Here is a 25831-nt window from a genome sequence, read left to right as displayed (position 1 = left end):
CTTTCTATATATAACAATGATTTTTAATTTATACTAAGGGTTTCTTTTATAGTTGTTGAGTGACTCTAACTGGGTTAGAGGTCTAAATGACTCTTATTAAACCATGTTGTTTGATTACGTCTCTGACTGATTGTGTTAAATGTTGAACTAGGTTATAACCCGTGGAAAACCACGGGTAAAAGATTTATAATAGAAACGTAACAAAAATAAATGAACACAAGACAATAAATTAAATTACAACGGTTAAGATTAGTTAGTAGTTAAGTTAGATGTTCCAGTTGACACAAGCAGCTATATTGTTCGTGTATGTATCTATATAAGTCAAACTCATGTCTATGTATAATGTATGATTTTATGTGAAAAGTTAATAAAATTTGAAGTATATGCTTTTGATTATCCCTACACTTAATTCTTCATTCCTTTCCTTCTATGATTACCCCATACCAAACAGGCAAATATGTGTGTATTTTTGTATTTTCCCCTGCCATAGAATCCAATAATCAATAAAGATGTTTTATTCAAGAGATCAAAATAGTATAATTCTTTAATCACTACAGAAAAAAGTTAAGTGTAAATTTTTAATAAAATGGTGAAAACACAAATACATATATATATATATATATATATATATATATATATATATATATTTTGCCCCTTTTGCTAGGGAAAAACCTTCTTTTTCCCCAAATGGCAAACTACGATATAAAAAATATAGTAAAAGATTAAATAACATCAATCATGGATTGAAGCATCTACCCAACAAAAAGCAATGTCATCCAAGTAGAAACTAATTTTAAACATATTGTATGAATGACATAACGAAGCATATAAACCAAAGATGTCAATCTGATTCATTATGGGACCAAATTAAAATACAAACAATATGCACCTATTATAAAAGTAACTGCATCAACTCAAAACGTTTCGGTAACATAATAAGAATAAAAACAACATGAACTTTTAAAGCTTTTTGAGCTTAAAGAGAAACAATGCCCTTATTAAAAGGTAATCGTGGAGAGCAATGAATTTTTAAGGGCTTCAGATAGACACATCCTAGAAAACCCTTAGAAATTGACTTTTTTGCTCTTTAAGAGCTTTTTCATCATCTCCATCTTCACATCGGATCAATGATATATTAATACCAACTTATCAGCCTTTCAATCATTATGTCCCTTCATCTTATTTTGCCTGTTTGAAGAGTATACACACGAAGTCATATCAGATCTACATTTAAACAAAACATATGACATATCATCAGATCTACAATCCATTGTACACACACTTAGTCATTTTATATCAGATCTACAAACAATTAAACATCCTAAGTTAAACTAGTAATTTAAATCAAAATTAAAAATAATAAAATTGGGTGTTAGATAATACAATCGGGACGAGTAGGCTTTTTCTAGAAGAGGTGAGTAAGAAAACATAGGGTCTTTCATTATTTTGGCTTGGGTTGCGCCTTTCTATATATAACAATGATTTTTAATTTATACTAAGGGTTTCTTTTATAGTTGTTGAGTGACTCTAACTAGGTTAGAGGTCTAAATGACTCTTATTAAACCATGTTGTTTGATTACGTCTCTGACTGATTGTGTTAAATGTTGAACTAGGTTATAACCCGTGGAAAACCACGGGTAAAAGATTTATAATAGAAACGTAACAAAAATAAATGAACACAAGACAATAAATTAAATTACAACGGTTAAGATTAGTTAGTAGTTAAGTTAGATGTTCCAGTTGACACAAGCAGCTATATTGTTCGTGTATGTATCTATATAAGTCAAACTCATGTCTATGTATAATGTATGATTTTATGTGAAATGTTAATAAAATTTGAAGTATATGCTTTTGATTATCCCTACACTTAATTCTTCATTCCTTTCCTTCTATGATTACCCCATACCAAACAGGCAAATATGTGTGTATTTTTGTATTTTGCCCTGCCATAGAATCCAATAATCAAGAAAGATGTTTTATTCAAGAGATCAAAATAGTATAATTCTTTAATCACTACAGAAAAAAGTTAAGTGTAAATTTTTAATAAAATGGTGAAAACACAAATACATATATATATATATATATATATATATATATTTTGCCCCTTTCGCTAGGGAAAAACCTTCTTTTTCCCCAAATTGCAAACTATGATATAAAAAATATAGTAAAAGATTAAATAACATCAATCATGGATTGAAGCATCTACCCAACAAAAAGCAATGTCATCCAAGTACAAACTAATTTTAAACATATTGTATGAATGACATAACGAAGCATATAAACCAAAGATGTCAATCTGATTCATTGTGGGACTAAATTAAAATACAAACAATATGCACCTATTATAAAAGTAACTGCATCAACTCAAAAAGTTTCAGTAACATAATAAGAATAAAAACAACATGAACTTTTAAAGCTTTTTGAGCTTAAAGAGAAACAATGCCCTTATTAAAAGGTAATCGTGGAGAGCAATGAATTTTTAAGGGCTTCAGATAGACACATCCAAGAAAACCCTTAGAAATTGACTTTTTTGCTCTTTAAGAGCTTTTTCATCATCTCCATCTTCACATCGGATCAATGATATATTAATACCAACTTATCAGCCTTTCAATCATTATGTCCCTTCATCTTTTTTTGCCTGTTTGAAGAGTATACACACGAAGTCATATCAAATCTACATTTAAACAAAACATATGACATATCATCAGATCTACAATCCATTGTACACACACTTAGTCATTTTATATCAGATCTACAAACAATTAAACATCCTAAGGAAAGGCCATGAGAAAATTCCAAAATATTTAAGAAGTTATGATTAAGTTGAATTTGATATTACGTGAATGAATTTCAAAGTCCAAAAATATTTTGATCATGCTATTTTTGAGATCAATCATATAATGTAAATACAAAATAGTTACCTGCAAGAAAATTCAAGTACAAATCCTTTAAGCATGGTTCTTTAGGCTTCAAATAAACCAATAAAATCTATCAGAAATATAGAATATCTACCCATATTCAAATAAAGCTACCTGATCTCCATAATTTTCTGATTTTTAAGCTTTTTGGATTCCGGATTAACTAATACCAGATGAACCCAAAAAAAAAAAGCAAATATATCAGCATCCACAACTCTTTCCTTATATAAAGGGGGAGTTTCTTCATACATATACAATAACAAAACTTTGTTTAAATATCAAGATCAGATGACCCGAAACTTTCTCATTTTGATTCCGAATAAAAAAGACTTCAATCCATCAACAAAAAAAACAACAACAGCAATTCGAAAAGTCAGCAGTCAAAGAAACAAACATGAGGAATCATGAAAAAAAAGGAGAAACGTCAGAATTATAAGACCCACAGAACAAAAAACACAAAAATTGAAAAACACAAACATGAATTTAACTTTGTTCTTTCTGCTCTTCAAAGTAGTAGCAGCAACAATCGTTATGGGTTGAATTTACCCAGCTCAATCTGTCTTCGTTGTGATCTTTTTAGCCTCTAAAAACATGTTGGAAATTGATAAATGTAAACCCGGTAAACCTCAAATCAAACTTAAAAAACTTGATATAAAACATATTAAACCTACCTAAATCGAGAGATCAAAAGCATGGTGTACCATCGATGTTGGAAATTTGGTTTCTGATTTCTCATAATCAATCGGTGGGTTATATTGATTTTACAACTAAAAGGATAGAATTAGGGATTTTGAAATTCAAATCAAAGCAAATTAAAGGACCAAGATTTGAGGTTGATTGAAGATTTAGAAGAATACCTTAAATTTGAGGCTGTTATGATTGTATCCTAAATTAAATAGATTTTTTTTAAATTAAAGGAAGGAAAGTCAAAAGGTAAATTTATTTTGATGAAATACGAAATTAGAAGGTTAAACAAAGGGCAAATTTGATATTTAACTTTGGACGAAACGAGTGTTTTGGAATGGACAGCTGGTAAAATAGTTTTGTTTATTAGATAGGTAGAGGTAGATATAACAATTTTACTTTTTTATTTTTTTGTGCTTAGTAAAATGTTTCAGTTGATAAATTATCTGAATATAACCGCAAAATAATTATGTAAATAAAAATATAAAATCCAAATTCCAGTCCAACATTATGCAACCAAATTCAATTATTATACTAATATCGGTAGAAACTACTAAATTCTTTGTTTTTTTGATAAAAAAAACGTCAAAGTTGCAGTAGAGGTAAAATCATTATATGACTAACAAATTAAACAAACATGTGTTTGACTACATCAATATAAACATAGCATATCTCGCTATTCTAATCTACCCTAATAAATAAGAATAATTTTGTCACATGTCCTTCTATCATTCAATTTGCCACATGTCATTTTGTCATAATTTATAAACCACTTGTCATTTATTTCATTTTCCATTTCTAATATATTATTAATTAGTTTCCATAAATTAAACCTACCATAATGATATTAATTTTAAATTTTAAATTTTAAATTTCAATTTCAAATAAATTTACAGTTTAAACCTTTGTGTTTAACATTTTGTTATAATTAACCTGTTTAGTATACGGGTCTGATAACTAAACAATAATTTTAATTTATTTATTTTTTGCATGTTTTTTTTCTCATAATTTTTATTTATTTCAATTTTCAAATTCAAATAAACTTCTTATTTAATCGTTTCTATTTAACATTTTGATTTAATCAACCCGTATAATATACGGGTTTCACAACTAGTGTTGTATACAAAATAGGGATGTTATAATAAATAAAAATACATTGCTATTTTTACATGTAGTTCACTCTTACATATTATAAACATAATCAATTACATCATCGACTACTAAATACAATTGCACCGAATAACTTTTGTTAGTTTATGTTGTTTTTATCTTTTTGTATAGTGTAGTGAGCCTATTATACCTATTATAACATTGATATATATATATATATATATATATATATATATATATATATATATATATATATATATATATATATTACTTACTAAATGAAGGGTTTTTTTGCAAAATATTATTCTCTTATGAGTTTTGACATTTGTTATTTTGTAGTATTTTTGAAATAAAATTATCCACTTGTCAACTTTTGGTTTGTTTTAATTTTTAAAATTAAAGTCATATACTTATATATGTAAAATATTAAATATCATATATATGATATTAAATTGCAATAAATATATTTTTCCTTTCTTATTTTAAAGTTGTACATTAAAAAATATTTTTTGTTTACACTTTAATGTTTAATCTTTTTTAAATCAACCTGTATAATATACAGGTCTCACACCTACTATGTATGTATATATATATATCTTAACCTAATAAATAAAGATAACTTTGCCAAATGTCAACTTCTTATTGAATTTGACACATGACATTTTATTAGAATTTTAAAATTATTTTTTTTCCACTTGTCATTTTTGTATTATTTTTTATTTTTATTCATCTTCCACCTAATAAATGTCACCTCATAATAATTAATGTGAATTAATGTATATAATATACTTTCCATTTGTGAATTTTTATTTCTATTAATATATTAATCAATCCCATTTATGAATTTATATTAATTAGTTTTATTAGTATATAGATTAATTAAGACAAATTACATAAATGGTCCTTGTGGTTTATTCTATTTATTGTTTTTATTTCGAAAGCTTACTTCAAAAAATACCTAATTTTTTATGTTAATATCAAACATGATTATTTAAAACATGATAATAATTTTTTATTAGTATAGATTGAATTATTCATCATTTCATTTATATTTATTTACAAATTTTACTTTAGAAAATAGTTAATATCTACCCCTTATATTTATTTTTTTTAATCAACCCGTATAATATACGGGTCACACACCTAGTAAAAGAATAAGTTTAACCTCATATTGACAAGTGGCATACAATTAGAACTTTTCATTAATGTTATATATCACTTATCATGCCACTTGTCAACTCATTAATTATTCATTTCAAATTTCAAATTTTAAATTTTAAATTTCTACTTTAATTACATTAAATTAATAATTGATTATCCATTTCAAGTTTTAATTTTTAAATTTCTCATTTTAATTACATTAAATAGATAATTGATTAATCATTTTAAATTTTCTCACTCTAATTATATTAAATTCATAACATTATATTGAAATATAAAAGAAAATTAATACAGATTATAGGATGATATAACTTCATGTATTTATTTAAATCAACGATTATAATTTTATATAACTAAAAAAAATCTCTTAAGTAATAATTTATTTAAAATAATTGATTAATAATTTTGATTTTTTAATATGAAATTTAATTAATTTTATAACCGTGGTTTTCACGGGTTATAAACTAGTTCTCTCTAATAAATGAAAGTTTTTTTTGTCACTTGTCAAATTCTCAAGAGTTTTGCCATATGTAATTTTGTGGGAATTTAGAATTATTATTTTCCACTTGTCATTTTTTGAGAATTTTCATTTTTTAAAATAAAATTTCATAAAATTCTAACGAATTTTATAAGGAAAGAAAATCATTCTATTAATTTGATAAAATAAAGTCTCATAAATATTCTAAAGAATATTTGATTTCTTTTATAAATGTCTCAAAAGATTACATTATTTTATGTAAAAGTGTTATTTTATAAAATATTTAATGTTTAAATATTGATATAAGATTTTTATTTTTAATAACTCGTGTAGTACACGGGTCTCATATATAGTGGTTGATATATGATGGAAAATGTTAACCAAACAAAAACATCATTGAGCATTTTTTTTTCCTTGATCACCTTAATCCGTCTCAGATTGAAGATCCAAAATATTTCCTCTTTTGATCAATGTAGTAAATGTAAAAACTATAAGAATTATTAATTATACGACATTATCACCATCATCATACAAGCATAAAAAGGAGACACAAGATTTTGTTTGGTGGTTTGGTTTGAATCATAATTTTAGTTTTCTTTTGGCTATTGATTCTTTGGTTAGCCGGAGTTGACACAACGCCTTTTGAATTGGGTTAAAGCCATAACAGGTGTCATCGGCCCCTAGAGCAATAGCAAAATAGAGATACACAGGGCAGATGTGGCAATGATATGTAAGTTATAGCTTACGGTTCTTTTGGCTAAATAATTTCAATTTTAATTGATGAATGCTTACAGTTGTCAATATCTACTACCACCCTGTTTAAGGACACATTTGACCAATGTTTCCTAACTTCTAAAACCTAGATTATCATTGTTTTTATATATGGTTTATTGTTTTTAGTGCCCATCAACTCTTTAAAACTCAATTTTCTTTCTTTCTTTCGGTGGTGATTATTATGGAACTGTATAAACAACATTACACTTTGTGACAACAAGTTTATATGGACAAAATGTGCCAAGTGTGGCAATGTTTATAATATTTATAAATTTGCTTACAAGCAGGAATTTGAGTCCAATGGAGATTTTCTTTGTATCTATCATATTTGGGTCATAAAATACATAAGAAATACCATATAGTTTCAACATACATAGAATCTATATCGATTTCAAAAAAAAAACAAATGAATGAATGATTACTTACTAGAGTTACAAGAAGAAGGCGGTGGCGGAGGAATGCGTTGGCGGAGGAGTAGCGAAAGAAGGTGTTGGAGATGTAAAAAGTGGTAGAGGAAGGCAGTTATTGGTCTAGTTTGATTGACTGAAAGATGGAGGTAGAGGCGTGATTTTTACACTCCGTTCTCGACTTCATTAAAGGAAAGAAAAGAAAAGAAAAGAAAAGAAAGGAATTGGTCTTCTTTTCCTTTCTCTCTAGTTCCTTCTAATTTGGGAGAATAGTTTATAGAAAAAATTAACTTGAATCTTTTTTTCCTTTTTCTTCATTTCTCTCCTTAAATGAAACTCGGGAGCAAAGATATTTCCAAATCTTCCCACTTCATTTCCTTTCTCTTGTTAAATGAAACTCGAGAGCGAAGTGTTAGGGACGTCATAGGAAGGAATATGCAAGCTATTTTCTAGCCAACTATATTTTTTGGAGGACTCGGTAAGAGGGCAATAATGGACCGGATAAGAGGCTAAAGTTTGTTGTATCAAACACCCTTACTAGACTAAGTAAGAGGATAACTTGTTACCGGACCCGATAAGAATTCTTACTGGACCCAGTAAGAAGTAAATCAAACAGGCCTTAACTATCATATTGGTATTAGTCAAGGTTGTTAAAAATTTTGATTTTGATCGTAGGATTCTATAGTTATACTTAGGTAAATCGATCATTGATAATATATGAATCTTTTTTTTATTGTAAACTTTTTACTATTTATTCAAATTTGTATTTTGAAAACTAAAATCAATTAGAATTCATTTGATATTATTTATTCAAACGAAAACTTTTAATTAAACCCAATGAAACCCTTAAATATACTTTCCTCTCGAAGCATGCTACCAACGATGGTCGATCTTAATTTTTGTTTGCAATTTAACAAAATATAAACATGTTATCGATTCTGAAATAAGTTTAGTATCTCTTTTGTTTTTTCAAAATAAATGTAACAATTGTTTTCAATGATAAAGGTACAAGATATTCGCTATTGCTAACGTTAAACTTTATTAAGAAGTTTATTTTATATTGTACTAGTTTTTTTAAGAAATTCGATTAACAATGATACTCAGAAAAGAAAAACTGAATTGTGCTATAGGATAATATTAATAAATATTTTAATCCTGACATTAAGCACAAGCCGACCTTAGCTCAGTTGGTAGAGCGGAGGACTGTAGTGTGTTCATAGCTATCCTTAGGTCGCTGGTTCGAATCCGGCAGGTCGGATTTTTTACTAATATTTTGTAAATAACAACAATATAAAACGTCGATGTATGATTGTATTCGATATTATCTCTTTAAATATTTAACTAGACTAGAAGTTTTGTAAATAATATATTTAAATATTAGAAATAGAAAAATGATACGTCAAAGAAATTGAGAAAACGGTAAAATTTTATTGCGCTACATTGAGCACGATTCAAAACCTCTTATAACAAAAGAGAAAAGTTATGTTGGTACTTAACACCTTAATTGACAGCAGTCAACGCTACCTACTTGCATATTTCTCATAAAACCAACGTATTGAAGAGATGTAAGCATGCTGGCTATAAGGAGGTACATATTGCGATTATCACTAAAAATGTAAGTACAATGCGATAATGCCTTCAGTTCACTATGTGTGCAATGTAACACCAAATATAATCATTAATTGCAACAACCAAAATACCTATACTTTCATAAAGAAAGATAAAAATGATTACATATTTGGATGAGTATAGCAACCAATATAGAAATCATGATTGCAAGAATCGATATCATCCATGTAAAATACTACTTCTAAATCTTCCATACATGCAAAGAAAAAGACACTGAATGGTATAATTTATGCGCTTGTCCTGAAACTTAGGTTATAAAGCACAGGTACAATTGAGAGACAGAAGAGCATTCCTGCTATTTTCTACAATTAGTTGTGTACATAGCATAATGACCAATAAAATACTACTTCTGAATCTTTGAAGTAGGTATTCACCTAAAACTTTGATGAATTACATCAAGAACGGTTACATTTGTGATGAATTGCACCAATAATTAAAATTACACCAAGTAACAAAAAAACTGAGGAGGTACCGTAGCAAAAAAATTTGAGCACAGAAGACAATATGCTTCAAGTAGTAAAGATTTCTAGAACACTAAAAATATAATCATCTTACAGCAAGGTTAAAAGCTGGTGGAGTACCCAACAACCCTAGAAGTTGCAGATACATTGATATCAACATTAGAGCCATATTGACTACATTTTCAAAATTGTGATTACTGGTTTAAGTATACTATGAAATGTAAACTTAAGCTCCTAAAAAACTTTTACTTATAGTAGTTTGTTACAAGAAATTCTACACCCATCATATTAGACTGTATCAATATCTTATTCCAATCGCTTTAAATTTTTTTTTAAAAAACAAAAAAGATAATGTATGATGTTTTACCTGAGTAAAAATAACATCGAAAAAAAGGGGTTTTTTATTCCATCCGTTAGTGCAGCATCTCCTTGTAATTCTTCTCAACAAACGAACTGTCACAATTAACAAAATTAAGTTCAGTAAAATGGATGTGGATAGATGTACGTGAAAAACAGATAAGAGGTTATAAGGGAAAATTTGTCCAAATCATTCATAAGGGCAATAGCGTCTTTTTTTTTTAAATAGTACACGGGTAAAGTGAAAAAACTACCTTCATCTTGTTTGATGCTTCAAATCTATCCAACTGAAGAACAGATAGATTGAGCTGTTGCTGTTGATTTTGAGAATTTTCGGCGCCAGAGCAGCTTATTTTGGATGTTTTTCTTGTGTTAGTGAGAATATTGGAAGTGCTGAGGTCATTGAATTTGAATTTGGAGGAAAATTTGGAGAAAATAGTGGAGGGGGTAAGGAACAGGGTACAGCTATGCAGCTAACCATATCTGAAATTTTCAAAACAACAAAAAGCTGAAAATATTGTTTACAGTGAAATAAACTTATCTGAATATTGAATCCAATGCTCCTCAAAAATTGTATGTATATCCAAATTTTTTTTTTACTTTCTTCCATTTGCTTTGTCTCCAATATCTCAACACTACTGAATCATTACTTGCTGCAAATTCAATCAAAAATGACTGCATTTTCAATGCTGTATTTAGATCCTTATGAAAATACTAAGTAATGTTTTACCAGAATATAGTAATTTGTGGCTCCAACAATGAATGACAAGTGATTTCAAGATGTTATGCCATTGATAAGCTGATTGTACCCAAGAGATGATGTTGCACTCCTACGTAGAGTATACAGAAAATCACAGATGATTAGCGGCATTTAAGAGATACGAAAGCAACTTTGAGTGCCTTAAAGCCCTTTAATACAAACTAATATGTTTTTTTTTACTCTACTCTGTATACATTTCACTACCTGTGGATAATTTTTGTACACGTTTCAAGGAATGTGCCTACCCACAACAGAAAAATATGATTTTTATATTTTGTGTGCAAATTCAACTGTTTTATGAAGTGGGTTTGGGGCAAAATTGAAGAATTGTTAAAATATAGGTCATCAAGAACAGTAAATTTGAAGAAAAAAGAGGCCGTACCAGAGAATTGAGTCTCTTGAAGGATGACGATGAGGCCAGCATCAAGAACTGTTAAGATTTTTCCAAAATTTTAATTATTCTGTGTATGTTTGGAAGTAATATTGTAGCGTATAGAGAGAGAAAGTAGGAGAATTTGGCCCTAATATAATAAAACTTCAAGGGTTCTTCCATTTTTTTCTCCTCCTTTTCTTTCTCTCTGTCTGTCGGTAGATAAGATTTTGCATAGACCCTCAATCGGAACTGCAGAAGCTTAGGCACCATCATTGCTGCTGTAATTGAAGATTGGGAGCAAAATGATTCCATCATCGTGCTTTGCTCTGTTAATCAACAGGAAAAGAGTCGATATACCCAAATAAAAAGAAATAGTGAAGCAAATATAATTAATTAACTTGCCTGTATTTGTCAGAAGAATTTTGATAAACGATTCGAATTTCCCATTGTGAAATATGAAATAATGAAATTAGGGTACCATGGTGGTAAGGTGCGCCGGTGGAATCAACATTCTTGAAGATTTAGGGCTGATAATTGAAAATTTCTAGTACCATCGACTCCTACCGAGAGTTGTGAGAAAAAATGGAATCAAAGATAGAAAAGAGGGACCCAGATGAGTGGCAAACACCATCGACAAACGCCACCTTGCCACCTTCCTCCGACCAACACCATCGAAAAACCCCATCACCACCTGCTTCCTTCGTGTTTCTTTTTGAGCAGTCAAGGATCGAAGGAACCCACCTCCATTTTTCTTTCCCGATCAGTAACAGATGGGAGCCCTCAAACTTTGATTTAAAGAGTCGGTGAGGAACAGTGGGAGAGATAGAAAATAGGTGTGCGAAGAGTTGTGCAGACGATGTAAAGCATAGTAAAGCAAGGAGGCAGTGGAGAATAACTGAGAGGCAGTACACGTAGAAGGAGAAGTACGGATAAAAGAACACGTATGGGGAATGAACAGTAACGGAACCGACCCATTATGATGGAAAAATACAGATTACAAAAAAGAAAACCCAAAAAAAAAATCCAGCCAATCATAGAGAAGAACTGTTAAAATTATTAAACTAACCAAAAATACTAATTAACTATTATTTTTAGCCAAAAATTAGAAATTATCCATTAATTAGCCACTAAAGCTTGAAGGTTTGTTAATTTGGCTACTTTTTCGGGTTGAAACTTACTCTTTCGGTTTTAGTATAAAAAAAATCATTTTTTAAATCAAAATAATAGGTTTTACGATAGCCAAAAACAATAATTACCTATTTAGTTTTAGCCAAAAATTAGAAGTTCTTCATTTTTAGCCACTAAAATCGTAGGTTTGTTAATTCAACTAGTCTTTCGGGTTGAAGCCTACTATTTCGGTTATAGTATAAAAAAATCATTTTTGAAATCAAAACCGTAGGTTTTAAGATATCTAAGGTTTGCTCATAACAACATACGATTTTCCAAAGAATATTTTACCTGAAACCTACTCTTTCGGTATGAAACATACGGTGTACAAGTTGTCAATGCATAAATTGAGCATTAACTAATTGTACATTCCTAGGTTCTTATTAAACCTACGGTTTTTTTTAATAAAAAAAAATCAAAATATATCTATCATAATACAATTACATGCAAGGCAGAAGCAAAAAATCGAAAAAAAAGTAGGTTAATACGATACCTACGGTGTACAAGCATTCGATGTATAATTTGTGCATTGTTTAGCTGTACACCATAGGTTTCATATAAAGTTTACGGTTTCATAAAAAAAAATCGGTTTAAAAGAAACTATAGGTATAAACTCTAGTCAAATTTAGAATGCGCAAAAACTACAACAAAAATCGAAACATAACTATTTGTTTCTTGAAGGTTCCATTGAGAAAAAATAGTAGTCTAATTGCTTGAAAAGAGTAGACAAAATGACCTAAATTAAAAACTAACACTTTATATATATTATCGATTGACGGACCCTTAAAGAGTAAATGAGCCTCGAAATAGTAGTTAATTTTTTTTTTGTTTTGACCAAAGTCAACTACGTTCAATTGTAGGTTCTCTAAGAAACCTACAATTTTAGTGGCTAATATGGGGTAATTCGTATTTTTTGACTAAAAATGGATAAATAATTAGTGTTTTTGGCTAGTTTACTAATTTTCTCTTGGAAATATACCTTTTGCATATTTTTTATTTCCGTAATTAGCTAGATTAACTCAACATAAATCAAAATAAGAGGTTGTTTGTTTGGTAGAAATGGAATGGAATTTGAATGGAATCGAATTCAATTCCCTCAAATTCATGTGTTTGGTTTAGCTTTAAGGAAAGAAAAAAGAATTCTGAATGAAATATTTTTTTTCTTCAAATGAAGGAAGTCCATTCCTTCACCATCTCAAGGGAATTAATTTCTTTTTAACATGGAAAGTAGCAATTACGATTTTTCCCTCACTAAACATCGTCATACCCTTCATTAATAAACCGAACATCATATTCTTCTCACTCTCGTTCAACCGACAACCCTCTTATGCACGTCTTCTCCACTTCGTTACAAGGGTTGTCCAACGACCTTCATCGCATGTGATTTCTCTTTCTCTCTCTCTCTCTCTCTCTCTCTCTATATATATATATATATATATATATATATATATATATATATATAGAGAGAGAGAGAGAGAGAGAGAGCTAGGTTCAAATGTGGATTGACATCTATTGTACGGACGTGTGGACGGTACTATTATGTGAGAATGACAAAGAAAAGATGTTGTTGGATAATATGAATACGTTCAATCTTACATAACTATTATCATTATCACACATTCTTACTAATTAAATCGTCTATAAGGTTATTATAGACTTTTTATTGTTATTCTCATTCTGTCAGAATATTATCAGAATGTTTATTGAGTCGTATTCTGTCAGAATGAAAATGAGTGAAAAACGATGTGTGAGAACAAAAATAAATAAGAATTAGTGAGAATGCATAAAAATGACGATATTTTTATAAGGTTGAACGTATTCGCATTACGAAACAATTTATTATCTAAGTAATTCTCATAAAATAGCATTGCCCACACGTCCGCACGATAATTGTCCATCCACATTATAATATATATATATATATATATATATATATATATATATATATATATATATATATATATATATATATATATATCGCCCCTCCCTCCCTCTCCATCTCCCTTTCTCTCTAGCTTCAATCGAATGTTACATTCGAACCAAACAACACACACACACACACACACACACACATATATATATATATATATATATATATATATATAGCCCCTCCCTCCCTCTCCATCTCCCTTTCTCTTTAGCTTCAATCGAATGTTACATTCGAACCAAACAACCCCCTCTGAAGGTGACCCCAAACAGGGTTGTTGTGACATCACTGCTATGAGAATTTTAAATAAAATCTCTTTCTTTCTCTTCAATCGATGCTAATAACATTTTTCTAAAATCGTTGCTATTAATATTACTTTGAAATCATTTACATAAGAAGAATGTGAGAAGAAAAAAAACATGTGGTTTCTTGCTCAATCGATAGAACAGAAACCTGTTGTGGTAAACGTTTTCCATTTTGCTTATGTAAAAATAACTTGTTGAACATTATGGAAGTATATTTCAGAAATGTGTTGTATTCAAATTATACCATATTGTCGTTGAAATCAAACCAAACAGTCTGTTATATATATATATATATATATATATATATATATATATATATATATATATATATATATATATATATAAGAAGGCACGTTCGAAAATACATATGTTTTTCGAAAACGAAAAAAACCTATAATAATTTGACACATTAACATCTTCTATCCTAGTAAATGAGTACCCAAATTGCTACTTGACAATTATTGAGCCCCTCCCAACGAATTTTCCCGCTCAAAGTTTCTATGTGAAGTTCCAAAAATGATTTTATCCCTTTAAAACCCAATCAACCTTCATTCTTGCTCTTACATTGGAAACAATTAAGAGTTTCCAACTTGTATGCTACAAATCAGCTCCCAATAAATCTCAAGCATTCATCCATTCCTAGAAATCAACAATCACCAAGATTTTCTGATCTTGATTACCAAGATCGGAACCAATTTCATAGAAATCCGCTATTTCCACCTCCTTAACCTGTTTGTGCAGGATTTCTCATATTTACTTAACTTTCATTGTCCAAGTATTCATTCTTTATTTTTTTTATTCTTCTTGGTTATTGAAATCGATTGCTTAAAGTGGGATTTGTAGGTTTGAAATTTCTGGAACCATAATACCCTATTTGTTCTCACGTATGCTCTTTCAGGATCAAAAAGATAAAACCAATCATATTTGGAATATTACCCAAGAGTCTATATTTGTAGCATGTAGTTTTGTTTTTATTCATTGTTGCTATTATATGATAAATAATCCAAGGATGGATGATAGCATCAAGTCTATGAAAAGTAGGAAAAAAATCCTTATTACAATTCATCTCACTCTTGCATATGGTTCTCAAAGTCTTTCAAGATTGGTTGTTGAGGTTAAGTGGAAAGGGTCAAATAGGTCGAACAATCCACTTACTTTTAAGTGGGGAATTGTGAGGAGGAATGTTACAAAGAAATGATCTTTGAAGGATGATGGAGTTTTCGAATGGAACAGAGAATTTGTTGTTGTTTGCAATTGACTGGGTTTCAAAGATGGGTGTTTTCATCAGTAGGAAGTTGCATTCATGGTGTGTTCGATATAAGTCCTTATCCAATGAACATAATCATATATTTTGTCAAGTTTTACTTTATGATTATATTATCCTCTGGGTCTATTCATGTAGTATGATTTTGAAGATTTGTTCTGACTTTATTAGGGAAGCTTTTTATAGATGTCAATTTTTGTCATAAATATAATTTTCCAAAATTTTATCCTTATATAAATTATATTTGATTAACAGATCACTTTTCTGTAACTAAAAGTCATATGCTGGATCAATAATGATTTCATACCAGCATATGCTCCAAGCCACCCCCCCCCCCCCCAAAAAAAAAAAAAGAGCCTCGGTTTATAGGATAAAATAATCATAAATATGTACAAAAATTAAAATATGGAAGATAATAAAGGCCATGCATTATATTATCTGATATTACATGCATTATATGATCACTTGATGATCAATTATCAATCTATATTAATCCGGATAAATATTGATATGTGTATTACTCTTAGTGGTTCGTTTTGGTTAAAGAAGAAAACGTTATACTTTGAGCTTTCCGATATTGAACGTATGCCAATAAAAGGGAAAGAGGGTAGCCTTTTTAGTATTTTACCAATTGTAGCCTATAGTTGGCATTTAATTATTCATATCCATCTTTTATCGTGTCCTTCATACAGATCCACATGAACAAGGATGACGAAGAACATATCTTTAGATTAAATCAAGCAAAAGGAGCATAAGGGTATAATAGGAATTATGTTGGTTAGTAAGTATGTATTCTTTGTTTCATCTAATTATGCCCTATAGTTAGCTATGGAACGACTATCACCTTATCTCTCCTTGGTGTTGTGATGGTGATGGAAAGCTGGTTTTAGGGCAGTCCATTGATGAAGGTAATGAAAAAGGAATACGAATACAAGCATAGATGTCTGTCGATGTCCACCAGGCATGTTGCCAATCTAAATATTAAAAATTATCGTGTTCTGGCTTTTTTTCCAATTTAACTTCTTGCTAAAATGAATATATATATATATATATATATATATATATATATATATATATATATATATATATATATATATATATATATATATATATTGCTTAGACTTTCATGTAGCTATAGATCTGAGTTATTTCAGTTTCTGTACAAGTGTAGGAAATATGAATTAGGAGTAAAAAATATATCAATTTTTGTTGGCTGCTATATCAAAATAAAAAATGCATTTTATTTTGACAAGGAAGAGCACAAGGTGATTGACTAGGAAGTTTATATAAGACACATGACATATAGAAGAAAAAGATATGAAAACCAGGTGGGTTTTTGTAAGACTATATTGTTAGTTTGTGATAAGTGTATCATATGAAGTATGCCCTTCTATGTTGTGAATTTTGCAAACTTTTGATTTTTTTTTCATGTTTATCTTCGTTAATACATGGAATTTTTTTTGGTTTCTCGTTGCTATTAATGGGTAAAGGTTTTAATTTAGAGTACCATTTTAGAAAATAATGAAAGTAGGTTGCTATAACGGACGGAACAATTAAAGTACATTACTATTTATTGCCTTTAACCATTTGGTAAGAACCTTCCACTACTAGAAAAACAGCCTTTTACGACGCGCAATGCGTGTCGTAAAACGCTCAGACGACGCGCAAATGCGTGTCAAGGAAGGTCATGTCATAACGAGAGACAAAGCGCTTTTGCGCGTCCTCTATAGACGACGCGCATTTACGACACGCAATGCGTATCAAGGAAGGCCCTGTCATAAAGGAAGACAACACGCATTTGCGTGTCGTAACCTTACGACGCGCATTTATAACTCGCATTGCGTATCATTAAAGCCCCTGTCAACAAAGGTCATGTCATAAATGAAGATGACACACATTTTTGCGTATCGTAATTTTATATCTTTAAAAGAAATATTATTATAGATTTACTAATTTTCAAATTAAATTTGCATTTAATGTCTCATAATAAATAAAATATCATATACAAAAATACAATTCATTGCATAAAATTTAATGTCATACAAATAGTTGTTCCATGGAAAGATAGAACTAATCAATAAAAGTTGTAACAGAAATTTACAAACTAACTAGATACAAGAAATATGAAAAACTTGAAATACCTAAGATTAATAGTTCTAACAAAAGCTTCACGTGAGATACATACAATTGAACCAGTAAGCAAGGATCCACAATAGCAGCACAAGAACACGTACACGATATCTTCTGCAAGAAGGTGCATGTCCAAAACTACTGTTGAAGGTTGCCATGATAGCTGTTAAGATTTAAGCATAACAAGAAACCAATTAGTGACTATAATAAGCTAGAAAACAAGCAACTAATAAACAAAATAAGCAACTAATTAAGTCAAACTATGACTATGTATTGTTCATACAAGAAAAAGAAGGAAAAAAATGTTGATTTATTGTTGTTCATACAACACTCTCCAAACAACACTTAATTGAAGAAAAGAATAAGTCTAAACTTACAAGAAAAATAAGGAAAAAACTAGTTTTGAGTGTAAATTTCAAGATAAAGTCACTTGCACCCCAGTATAAATTTCAACAAACAGCTTTTGAATGACAAAGATCAGGTACCTCTTGATTAGCACGTGCATGGTCTCACAATTGAAATAATAACAAATTCACTGCTCCACCCATAAACACCAACAACTTGAACATTTTTCAGTTGCAACTCTACTCCCTGAAAATAATGTAATAAAAATGACTCTTAATTTATGTTGGATAAGAATAAAGTTGAAGTTCACCCCATTTAATGAAAGAATATGCATACAAATTGGCAGCAGTAAATAAATGAAAAAAGTTACCTTCCATTGAAATAGATTAACAAGTTCAACATATTTCCCATGGCCTAAAGCAGGTAAGTCAACATGAGAAGGAATGTAGTCAAAACGAACAACAACAGGTGTTATGCTTTACATTGTGCATATCGATACGAGTTCTTTCCACCAAAGAAATTGATTAACAATTCAAGTTGTAGAAAGAAACCAAGTGATAAAGATACTTTACCTTGTGCATATCGTGACAGAGAGCTCATAGCAACATCTTCATGGAGGCTTGATTTAAAAGTAGAAGTATATGTGAGCATGGACATGGATGGTGCTTGCAAGTTCAGGGTGGCCTTGTCTTGTCCAGATATCTATTCAACTTCATCTATCAATCATCATATGAATATGAAGAAAAAAAATGTATGAAATTCACTCATTGAGTTTAAAGAGGAAAGTAAGATATGTTACCCCAAATCTCAAGGTTTTGTTGTAAAGGGTGACAAGCCCAGTGAAAAGCCTGACAGCATAATCAGCAATCTCCTCTGTTTCATATTCTGCAAACGCAAAGCCTTTTGTTTTATCAGTTTCTTTATCTCGAGGAATGTGCAAATCAACTACACGACCAGCTTGAATACACGTTTCACATAAAGACGAATATTTTTTGTTTTGGGATTTACTACATCTTCATTGTTCATTGGAGCCATTCCAGGAATGTAAATCACACTTCTAAACTCTACTTCACCCTACAAAAATAAATATATAGATTTAAATTTAATAAATCAATCTATAAAATGTAAGAAAAAGGTAGAACAAGTACCTCTATGGTGAAATGAGTGTATGCAAGAGGATCAAGAAACTCATTGAATGTCTTCTTGTAAAACTCAATATATTGATCTTTTTCAATTTCTTTAGGATTCCTCATCTACATTTCAGTTATATAATTAACAAATTGTTAAGCAAACAAGCGGCTCAAAATGTTTAAAAAAAATCACTCTTTTAACTTACCCATATTGGTTTTGTCTCATTGGCCAATTCCCAAGCCCATTATTTTTCAGTTTTTGTTTTCTTCTTCTTCTCACCCTAGAAAACAAGATTACTTTTTTATAAATAAATCATATAAAAGCAACAAAATTTCATTTAAGCTGAATTAGACACTTTAGTTTTTAGTTTTTACCTCTGATGGTGTTTCTTCACCCTCTTTTGGTTCTTTCTCTACCTGAAAACAAATTTCAAACCATATTTCATCAGCTACTTTTTCAGTTTGTGGGTCCCAAATCATAACACAAAAACAGTAAAAAAAATTACCTCAACTGTTCTGGATTTCTCTTGCCATGTGGAAATCGGAAAAGAAACAAACTGTGAGTATATACATCTTCAACATGCTTTTTAAAAGATAACCATCTATAATTCCAACAATCATTATTCTTAGTAATAAGTATATAAATATACAAGTCCTTTAGAAAATCCTAAATTTAAGGTTAAAAGGAGGGTTAATATTGCAATTTTCCTTTGAGTGTATATTCAGTCTTCTATTCTTGATTTGGCCCTAGACCCACAAATAACCAGACAATCAAAATGACAAATCATTTTTACCCAAACACTAAACTTAAAATCGCTCTAATCATTCTTTTGTGCAAATTAAGTAAAATAACATTAAAAAGCACACCATGCAAAACGAATCATACCATATGATGACAAGTATGAAGTAGATAAATTTCTTTATTTCAAACATCAAGTCATCCGTTCAATTCTACACTAGCTTTTTCACAGGAAAAAAATGCAAGAAAAGGACATATTTGCCATTGAAACAAACTCAGGTGGAAACTGTTGCCACCAACGCCATATGCTCTATCAGGTCCAACACTAGATTACTGCATATAATCAGATAAACCCTAATCAGTCAAACACAAACACAATACAACATGTTCCATGTTTTCTATGTTTTGTGTAACAAACAATGAGAAAGAGACAAGATATGTTTTTATGTACCTGTAACAAACTATTATTATCTTAAATATTTACATATATTTAAAGTACCATGTCATTTTTGAATTCCCCATTACATTGGGCTGAGTAACATAGCCAGGGAACGCCATGCCAACAGCAGGAACTCCAAGCCCACCAGGATGCTGCCCCACAAATTGCACAACTGCAAATTTAATAACAGATTAGACACCATAAAAATTTAAAATTTTTTAATGACCAAATAGCCCTTGGGTTTACCTGGCAAAAAGGGTGGAGCACCAGGGAACAACTGCATTTCTTGTTTTCTCATCTGTGACATGTACAACAGTTGTAGCTCTTACATTATGAGTCCAGATTTCAGCATTGACTACATTACATCCAAGATTTGTGAGAACTGCAGATACTTTTGATAATAGTCCAGGTCTGTCTATTCCAGCTAGTTCTATTACTGTGTAATCTTCTGAAGGCTTTAATCCAACTGAACCAGTTAATGAAGGGACATAAAAAGCATCACTTTTAAGCACCTGTAATGAAAGAAACATTACATAGTGAGCTTTTATTCCAAGATAGGCTTTAGAAGGGGTAGAAGTAGAAATGATGCGTACCTTTTTTATGTAATTGACAACACCTTCATCTTTAATTTTGCTTCTGTCAGGGTTAATAACATTGAAAACTATGGATTGTCAAAATCAAAGAAATAGGATCAGATATTGTAGGGAGAAAGAGAATCCAGATGGAAATGGCGTAAAAAGTTATTCAAATTCTTATTTGATGCAGTGACGTGAAGAAGAATAAAGAATAACATACCATCCATGAACCATCCTCCATCTGATGAGATTGAACACAAATCTCCACAGGGACATGTTCCCTTTACACATTCTATATTCAGCATCCTATTAAGACATTCATCCCGACATCCCATACGCCCATCTAATGAAGGTTTACATGTGTCCATCCATATCCACCGGACCTGCAACAATCCCCAAGCCACCCAATCATCTTTTACAAAAAAAAAAAAAAAAAAAAGGCTGAGTGGAGAGTTTTGACTAAAAAATGTAACATATAGAAAGGTAAGTACTAGGTACCTAAATATTTCAAAATAACAGTACATGCTGCAGATTGTTCAGCTTTCTTCTTGGTGAGACAGTTATCTCTAGTAAAAGAAGCATCATAAAAAAAAAACCACAGAAGAATGAAAAACTGGAACTGATGAGCACACTAGAGTTGTTTGATAAATGGGTCTCTGTATATCCATCCTCACAGCATATTCCACAAGAATAGCCTTGCAAAAACTTTTATCTTGAACATATATATAATGCCCCACAATGTAAAGGGAAATTGTATACTCAAAAGCAAGAATCAGTGTATGCACAAACCTCAAGAACATGATGTAATGCTTTGATTTTTAGCTTCTGCATTATAGCAAAAAGTGAGACTTTAGAAGCATCTTCCTCAGCCACCCTACATATATCTTCAGAATCAACACTAAAAATCCCAAACCACCCAATCTTAACAACAATCTTCAGCTACCACTCATAGGGTCATCCTCCAAATCAAAAAATTGATCAAGTAGCCCCATTCCATGCATCTCAATACATCCAAAAAAGAAACCCCATCATTGTTGATTATCATAACACCCATAAGAAAAGAAGAAGAAGAAAACAGGATCAAGACAGTTACCGGCAGGAGATACAGGAACCCAGTAAAACTGACCCCAACAGTTTCTAACCTTCGACACCCAATCACATCTAAAAACCTTCAGAAACCCTCTTATATCGCCAATTACATTAAATAAAAATAACCAAATAATCCATCCAAAATCGATTATCTCATCTAAATTTTTTATTTCCCGAAAATGACAAAAATACCCTTTGGGCCAAAACTTTAAAATTCGATCTTTGATAACCGCAATCCCCATAATCCATAGATCGATCTTAATACAAACGCCTTTATTATATTTTATTAAATCCTTATCAATTGAATTCCAAAACGTCATCACTTTTTTATTCTCTAAATCGAAAACAGAGAACAAAAAAATCCGATACTTAATTCTCCCATGCCTGCGAACCTGACGAATGGTACTCCAATCCAAAAGAAAATCAAAATTGACTTCCATGATCACAAAAAATGTTTTTAACAGGGACATTCCATTCCCTACAAATCTCCTCATGAATTGATAAAATGAATTTCGGAAAATCAAAATTGTATGAAACATTGAATTATGTTAAAGCTTACCAAAAAAAACGAAATTCATACCATAGGTGTATTGGTGGTGCAATCGGTGTCGTCGTCTGGTAAACATCAAATATGATCCAAATCGACCTGCTGATAATTACAATTAGGTTCTAGAAACGGGAATTTCTTGCGATTAAAGAGGGTAGAGTGAAGGTAATCTCTTGCCTGGTCACGAACAACCATATTACGTAGAAGAAGAAGCCCTTAAACGGAGAATGTTCACTGATAGAATCTACCTCAGTGAGTAGATTAGGGCATCGGTGTTGATTTTGATGATATGTTTGTCGGGTTTCATAACCCGTTTAAGGATGGAGTAGTGAGGCGGTGGTGTAGAGGAAGGTTTTAGGGTTCAATTTCAACTCAATTAGTAAAGAGTCCAAAACGATTAAAACTCACTCAATAATTGAAACCATAGAAATTCTTGAGTTTTGTATGAACTTTTCTCACGAATAATGTTCACGTTGCCGACTCAATCGTATACGTTTGCTGTTTACAAATATGTTGTTGAACCCTGAAGAATCGATCTAGGTATTCCCACTGCTGAAGATGAAGATGAAGTCCCTAGGGCTTTTTCTTGCTAAGTCGAAGAGGCGGGGTGGTTTAATTTTTGGGATCCAATAGGCGGGGGTAATTTTCGTCAATTTCATTTCCCGCCTAAAACGCGTGTTTCACTTAAAAATTATAAAGCGACACATTTACATGACGCACATTTTATGAAAGGCGCCCTCCGCATTTCTTTTTTTTTTCTTTTCTGACACTAATTTTAGGGCACGCAAAATTATGTGTCTTTTATCCTTAAAATTTTGGAAAACTGACATTAGTTTTTAGGGCACGCACAAGTTCGTGTCCTCTATCACTGTGTGTCATTGTTTGCGCGTCATTAAAGGGCTGTTTTCTAGTAGTGTTATGGTCACACTGAGTTTTTATTTGAAGGAAATATGTGTTTTTTATTCCAATAGAAATAAGTTAAGTGGTTGTATTTGGGAACTTGATAGTGCACCATTTTGTTATGCTTCATATTACATGTTGAAATATAGGTAGAGACTACAAGAGTATATATAAACACAAGTTTAAAGTTCAAGTTGTTGACTATATTGTGATAGTTAACAAATTTGCTACTTTTTCTGCAATCATTTCATTAAAAAGCTTAATGGTTATTAGGCTCTTGACTTTGTCTTTCTTTTGGAAATTTTCTAGAAGCAAGGGAAAAGAGCTCGATGATTAAGGAACTAAAATGATTAGACAGAAGGTTGATTACATAAAAATGATCAAACTATGAGATAGCGAATTGATTTAGCTTTAATATGGTTTAAATCGGCACAAACCTCAAAGTAGAAAATTCAATTAAAAAGTTATCTGCATGCAGAATTTCAGTTTCATTCATCTTATTTGTTGTTGGAACTCATTACAAAGTATATTGTTATCGGGTGTAACTAATTTTATTACTATTTATTGAGAATTATCTTCAGGGTTTGTTGTCTTTTTCCTCCTATACATTGTGTTAATCCAAAGGGCTTTTGAAAATTGGTGTTACTAGGAACTTGTACTAGATAATGTACCGGGCATAAATGTTTTTTTTAACCGAAAGATAAAAATAAAGGAATAGTCGATCTATGATATTTCACGTGATGTTTCTATCAAAGATTTCTTGGTTCAAGAATTAAAATGCACTATATATTTATATCATCAATCATATACAACTTTCAACAAGCATCTAATTTCATTCTATTTTTATTCAGGTTTTAAAATCAATCTTTTACTTCATGACTTTTATTTGTTTGTTAGATTATCTATGTTTGTTAAAAGGTATTTAACCGAATTTTTTTATAAAAATTTAAAACCACATCGTCAAATAATGTTCTCAATGTTTAGACTTATTTTTAATTAACTGGAATTTATAAATTGTATGTAATATCAAATAATGAACTTTTATCAGACAATATATATCAACACATATTCCGACTTAGAAATAATTGTTTTTTAACAATACATATTTTTGTTGTTTTTAGTGGTTTTAAACATTTTTAAAGATATTCGACTTAAGTTGATTCTGTTGAAAGTTGGGTTTTTGGGGTTTGATGAAGAAAATGGCGAAATTCCCATTGAAAAGGATTAGGTTTAATTTTTTAATTGATTGTCAAAATTTCCATATTTTGGTTGTTTTTAGGATTTATTGGTGCTTCTGGTTATTTAATTGAAGATAAAGAGGAAATGAATGTCAAAAATCAACGTGGCATGACCTGGTGTGATAAAAATAATAAAGGTCAAATCGGTCTTTTTTTATTCATAAGTAAAATTGGATGTTCTACTCGTGTTTGTATAAATTTGGGTTGGTCTTGCTGGAAAAATAAAGTTAAAAGGAGAAGCAAAGGGCATAAAATCTTTTTATGGTGAAAAATTAAAACAACAGACTTAAGAATACTAGAGATTGGATGCTCTCGTGCAAAAAATAAGATTAAAGGTCAAAATGGTCTTTTGGGATATGTGGATTTTATCTGGTTTTTTTCATCTGCTTCAAAAACCGTAACCATGGTTGTAGCAAGAATAGGAAGGAATAGTTTGATTTTAAATATTGGTGCAATTAAATTATAAAAATGGTATTTCGGTCCTTTTATGAATTTTGATGGATCAAAACATTGGTGAAAAAAATAATAATCTTATCTGTGTCACTTTTGATATTGACTCCAAATTGGTATAATAAAATTTCTAATCCTATTATTTTAATATTTTTAGGCTTTGTTTTATATGAAATGTTTTGTATACTGTCTTTCACTGCGTAAAAACCATTTTTAGTTTAGATAACAAGAACTTAATTTTCTTTAGCTACTATTTCCTTTTAACTGGGTTAGGTAAGTATGATATGGATCTCTTCTCCTCATTGATGCTCCTATAGTTTGAAGATGTTTACATAACCAAACAAGGTACCAATGATAAACCAAAGGGTCCAATGCAATTCATGTTTCTACTCATGTTCATAACCGATCCTCATTTCTCTTTATCATACTTGAACAAACTCTATGAATAAATGAGATTTAGCAATGTGCTTTGGG

General features: G+C 30.4%; 1 protein-coding gene, 2 long non-coding RNA genes and 1 other non-coding gene across 9 annotated transcripts; 1 reads left to right on the top strand and 3 right to left on the bottom strand.

Moving 5' to 3' along the window:
• Positions 1–2410: 2410 nt before the first annotated feature.
• On the bottom strand, positions 2411–3796 carry LOC145090768 (uncharacterized). Of its 2 annotated transcripts, none has more exons than XR_013701752.1 (3): positions 3590–3796; positions 2922–3501; positions 2411–2674 (listed from the first exon to the last, which is right to left on the bottom strand). It is a non-coding gene; the product is annotated as an uncharacterized LOC145090768 (long non-coding RNA). The 2 variants fall into 2 exon arrangements; XR_013701753.1 differs by having other exon boundaries at positions 2411–2638.
• A 4908-nt stretch (positions 3797–8704) lies between these two features.
• Positions 8705–8790, top strand: TRNAY-GUA (transfer RNA tyrosine (anticodon GUA)). The gene is given in 2 exon segments: positions 8705–8741; positions 8755–8790. It is a non-coding gene; the product is annotated as a tRNA-Tyr (tRNA).
• A 669-nt stretch (positions 8791–9459) lies between these two features.
• Positions 9460–12010, bottom strand: LOC145088304 (uncharacterized). 2 transcript variants are annotated; one of them, XR_013701052.1, is made up of 4 exons: positions 11122–12010; positions 10710–10809; positions 10234–10632; positions 9460–10075 (listed from the first exon to the last, which is right to left on the bottom strand). It is a non-coding gene; the product is annotated as an uncharacterized LOC145088304 (long non-coding RNA). The 2 variants fall into 2 exon arrangements; XR_013701053.1 differs by having other exon boundaries at positions 10234–10462; positions 11122–12009.
• Positions 12011–20270: 8260 nt separating this feature from the next.
• Positions 20271–23361, bottom strand: LOC145088303 (ACT domain-containing protein ACR6-like). 4 transcript variants are annotated; one of them, XM_079026568.1, is made up of 7 exons: positions 21923–23361; positions 21632–21699; positions 21354–21516; positions 21152–21219; positions 20805–21070; positions 20619–20730; positions 20271–20452 (listed from the first exon to the last, which is right to left on the bottom strand). In XM_079026568.1, the coding sequence occupies exons 3-7, from the start codon at positions 21499–21501 to the stop codon at positions 20450–20452; spliced, it is 597 nt and encodes a 198-aa protein (XP_078882694.1). In that variant the 5' UTR covers positions 21502–21516; positions 21632–21699; positions 21923–23361; the 3' UTR covers positions 20271–20449. The 4 variants fall into 4 exon arrangements, with proteins under 4 accessions (XP_078882694.1, XP_078882692.1, XP_078882695.1 ...); XM_079026566.1 differs by having other exon boundaries at positions 21354–21699; positions 21923–22134; positions 22227–23361; XM_079026569.1 differs by lacking the exon at positions 21923–23361 and having other exon boundaries at positions 21632–21893.
• Positions 23362–25831: the final 2470 nt, after the last annotated feature.

This window comes from Lactuca serriola, chromosome 2 (genome assembly GCF_051521515.1).
Source record: "Lactuca serriola cultivar US96UC23 chromosome 2, Lser_US96UC23_V15, whole genome shotgun sequence".
Lineage (NCBI taxonomy): Eukaryota > Viridiplantae > Streptophyta > Magnoliopsida > Asterales > Asteraceae > Lactuca > Lactuca serriola.
This window is presented reverse-complemented; position numbering and strand designations above follow the sequence as displayed.

Coding starts and splice junctions, on each gene's coding strand:
- LOC145088303 (XM_079026566.1), bottom strand. CDS start 21,657: ATGTACTGTTATTTTGAAATATTTAGGTACCTAGTACTTACCTTTCTA. Junction 21,220..21,353: donor TGGAGGATGGTTCATGGATG/GTATGTTATTCT, acceptor GACAATCCATAG/TTTTCAATGTTATTAACCCT. Junction 20,731..20,804: donor TGCTCCACCCTTTTTGCCAG/GTAAACCCAAGG, acceptor TTAAATTTGCAG/TTGTGCAATTTGTGGGGCAG.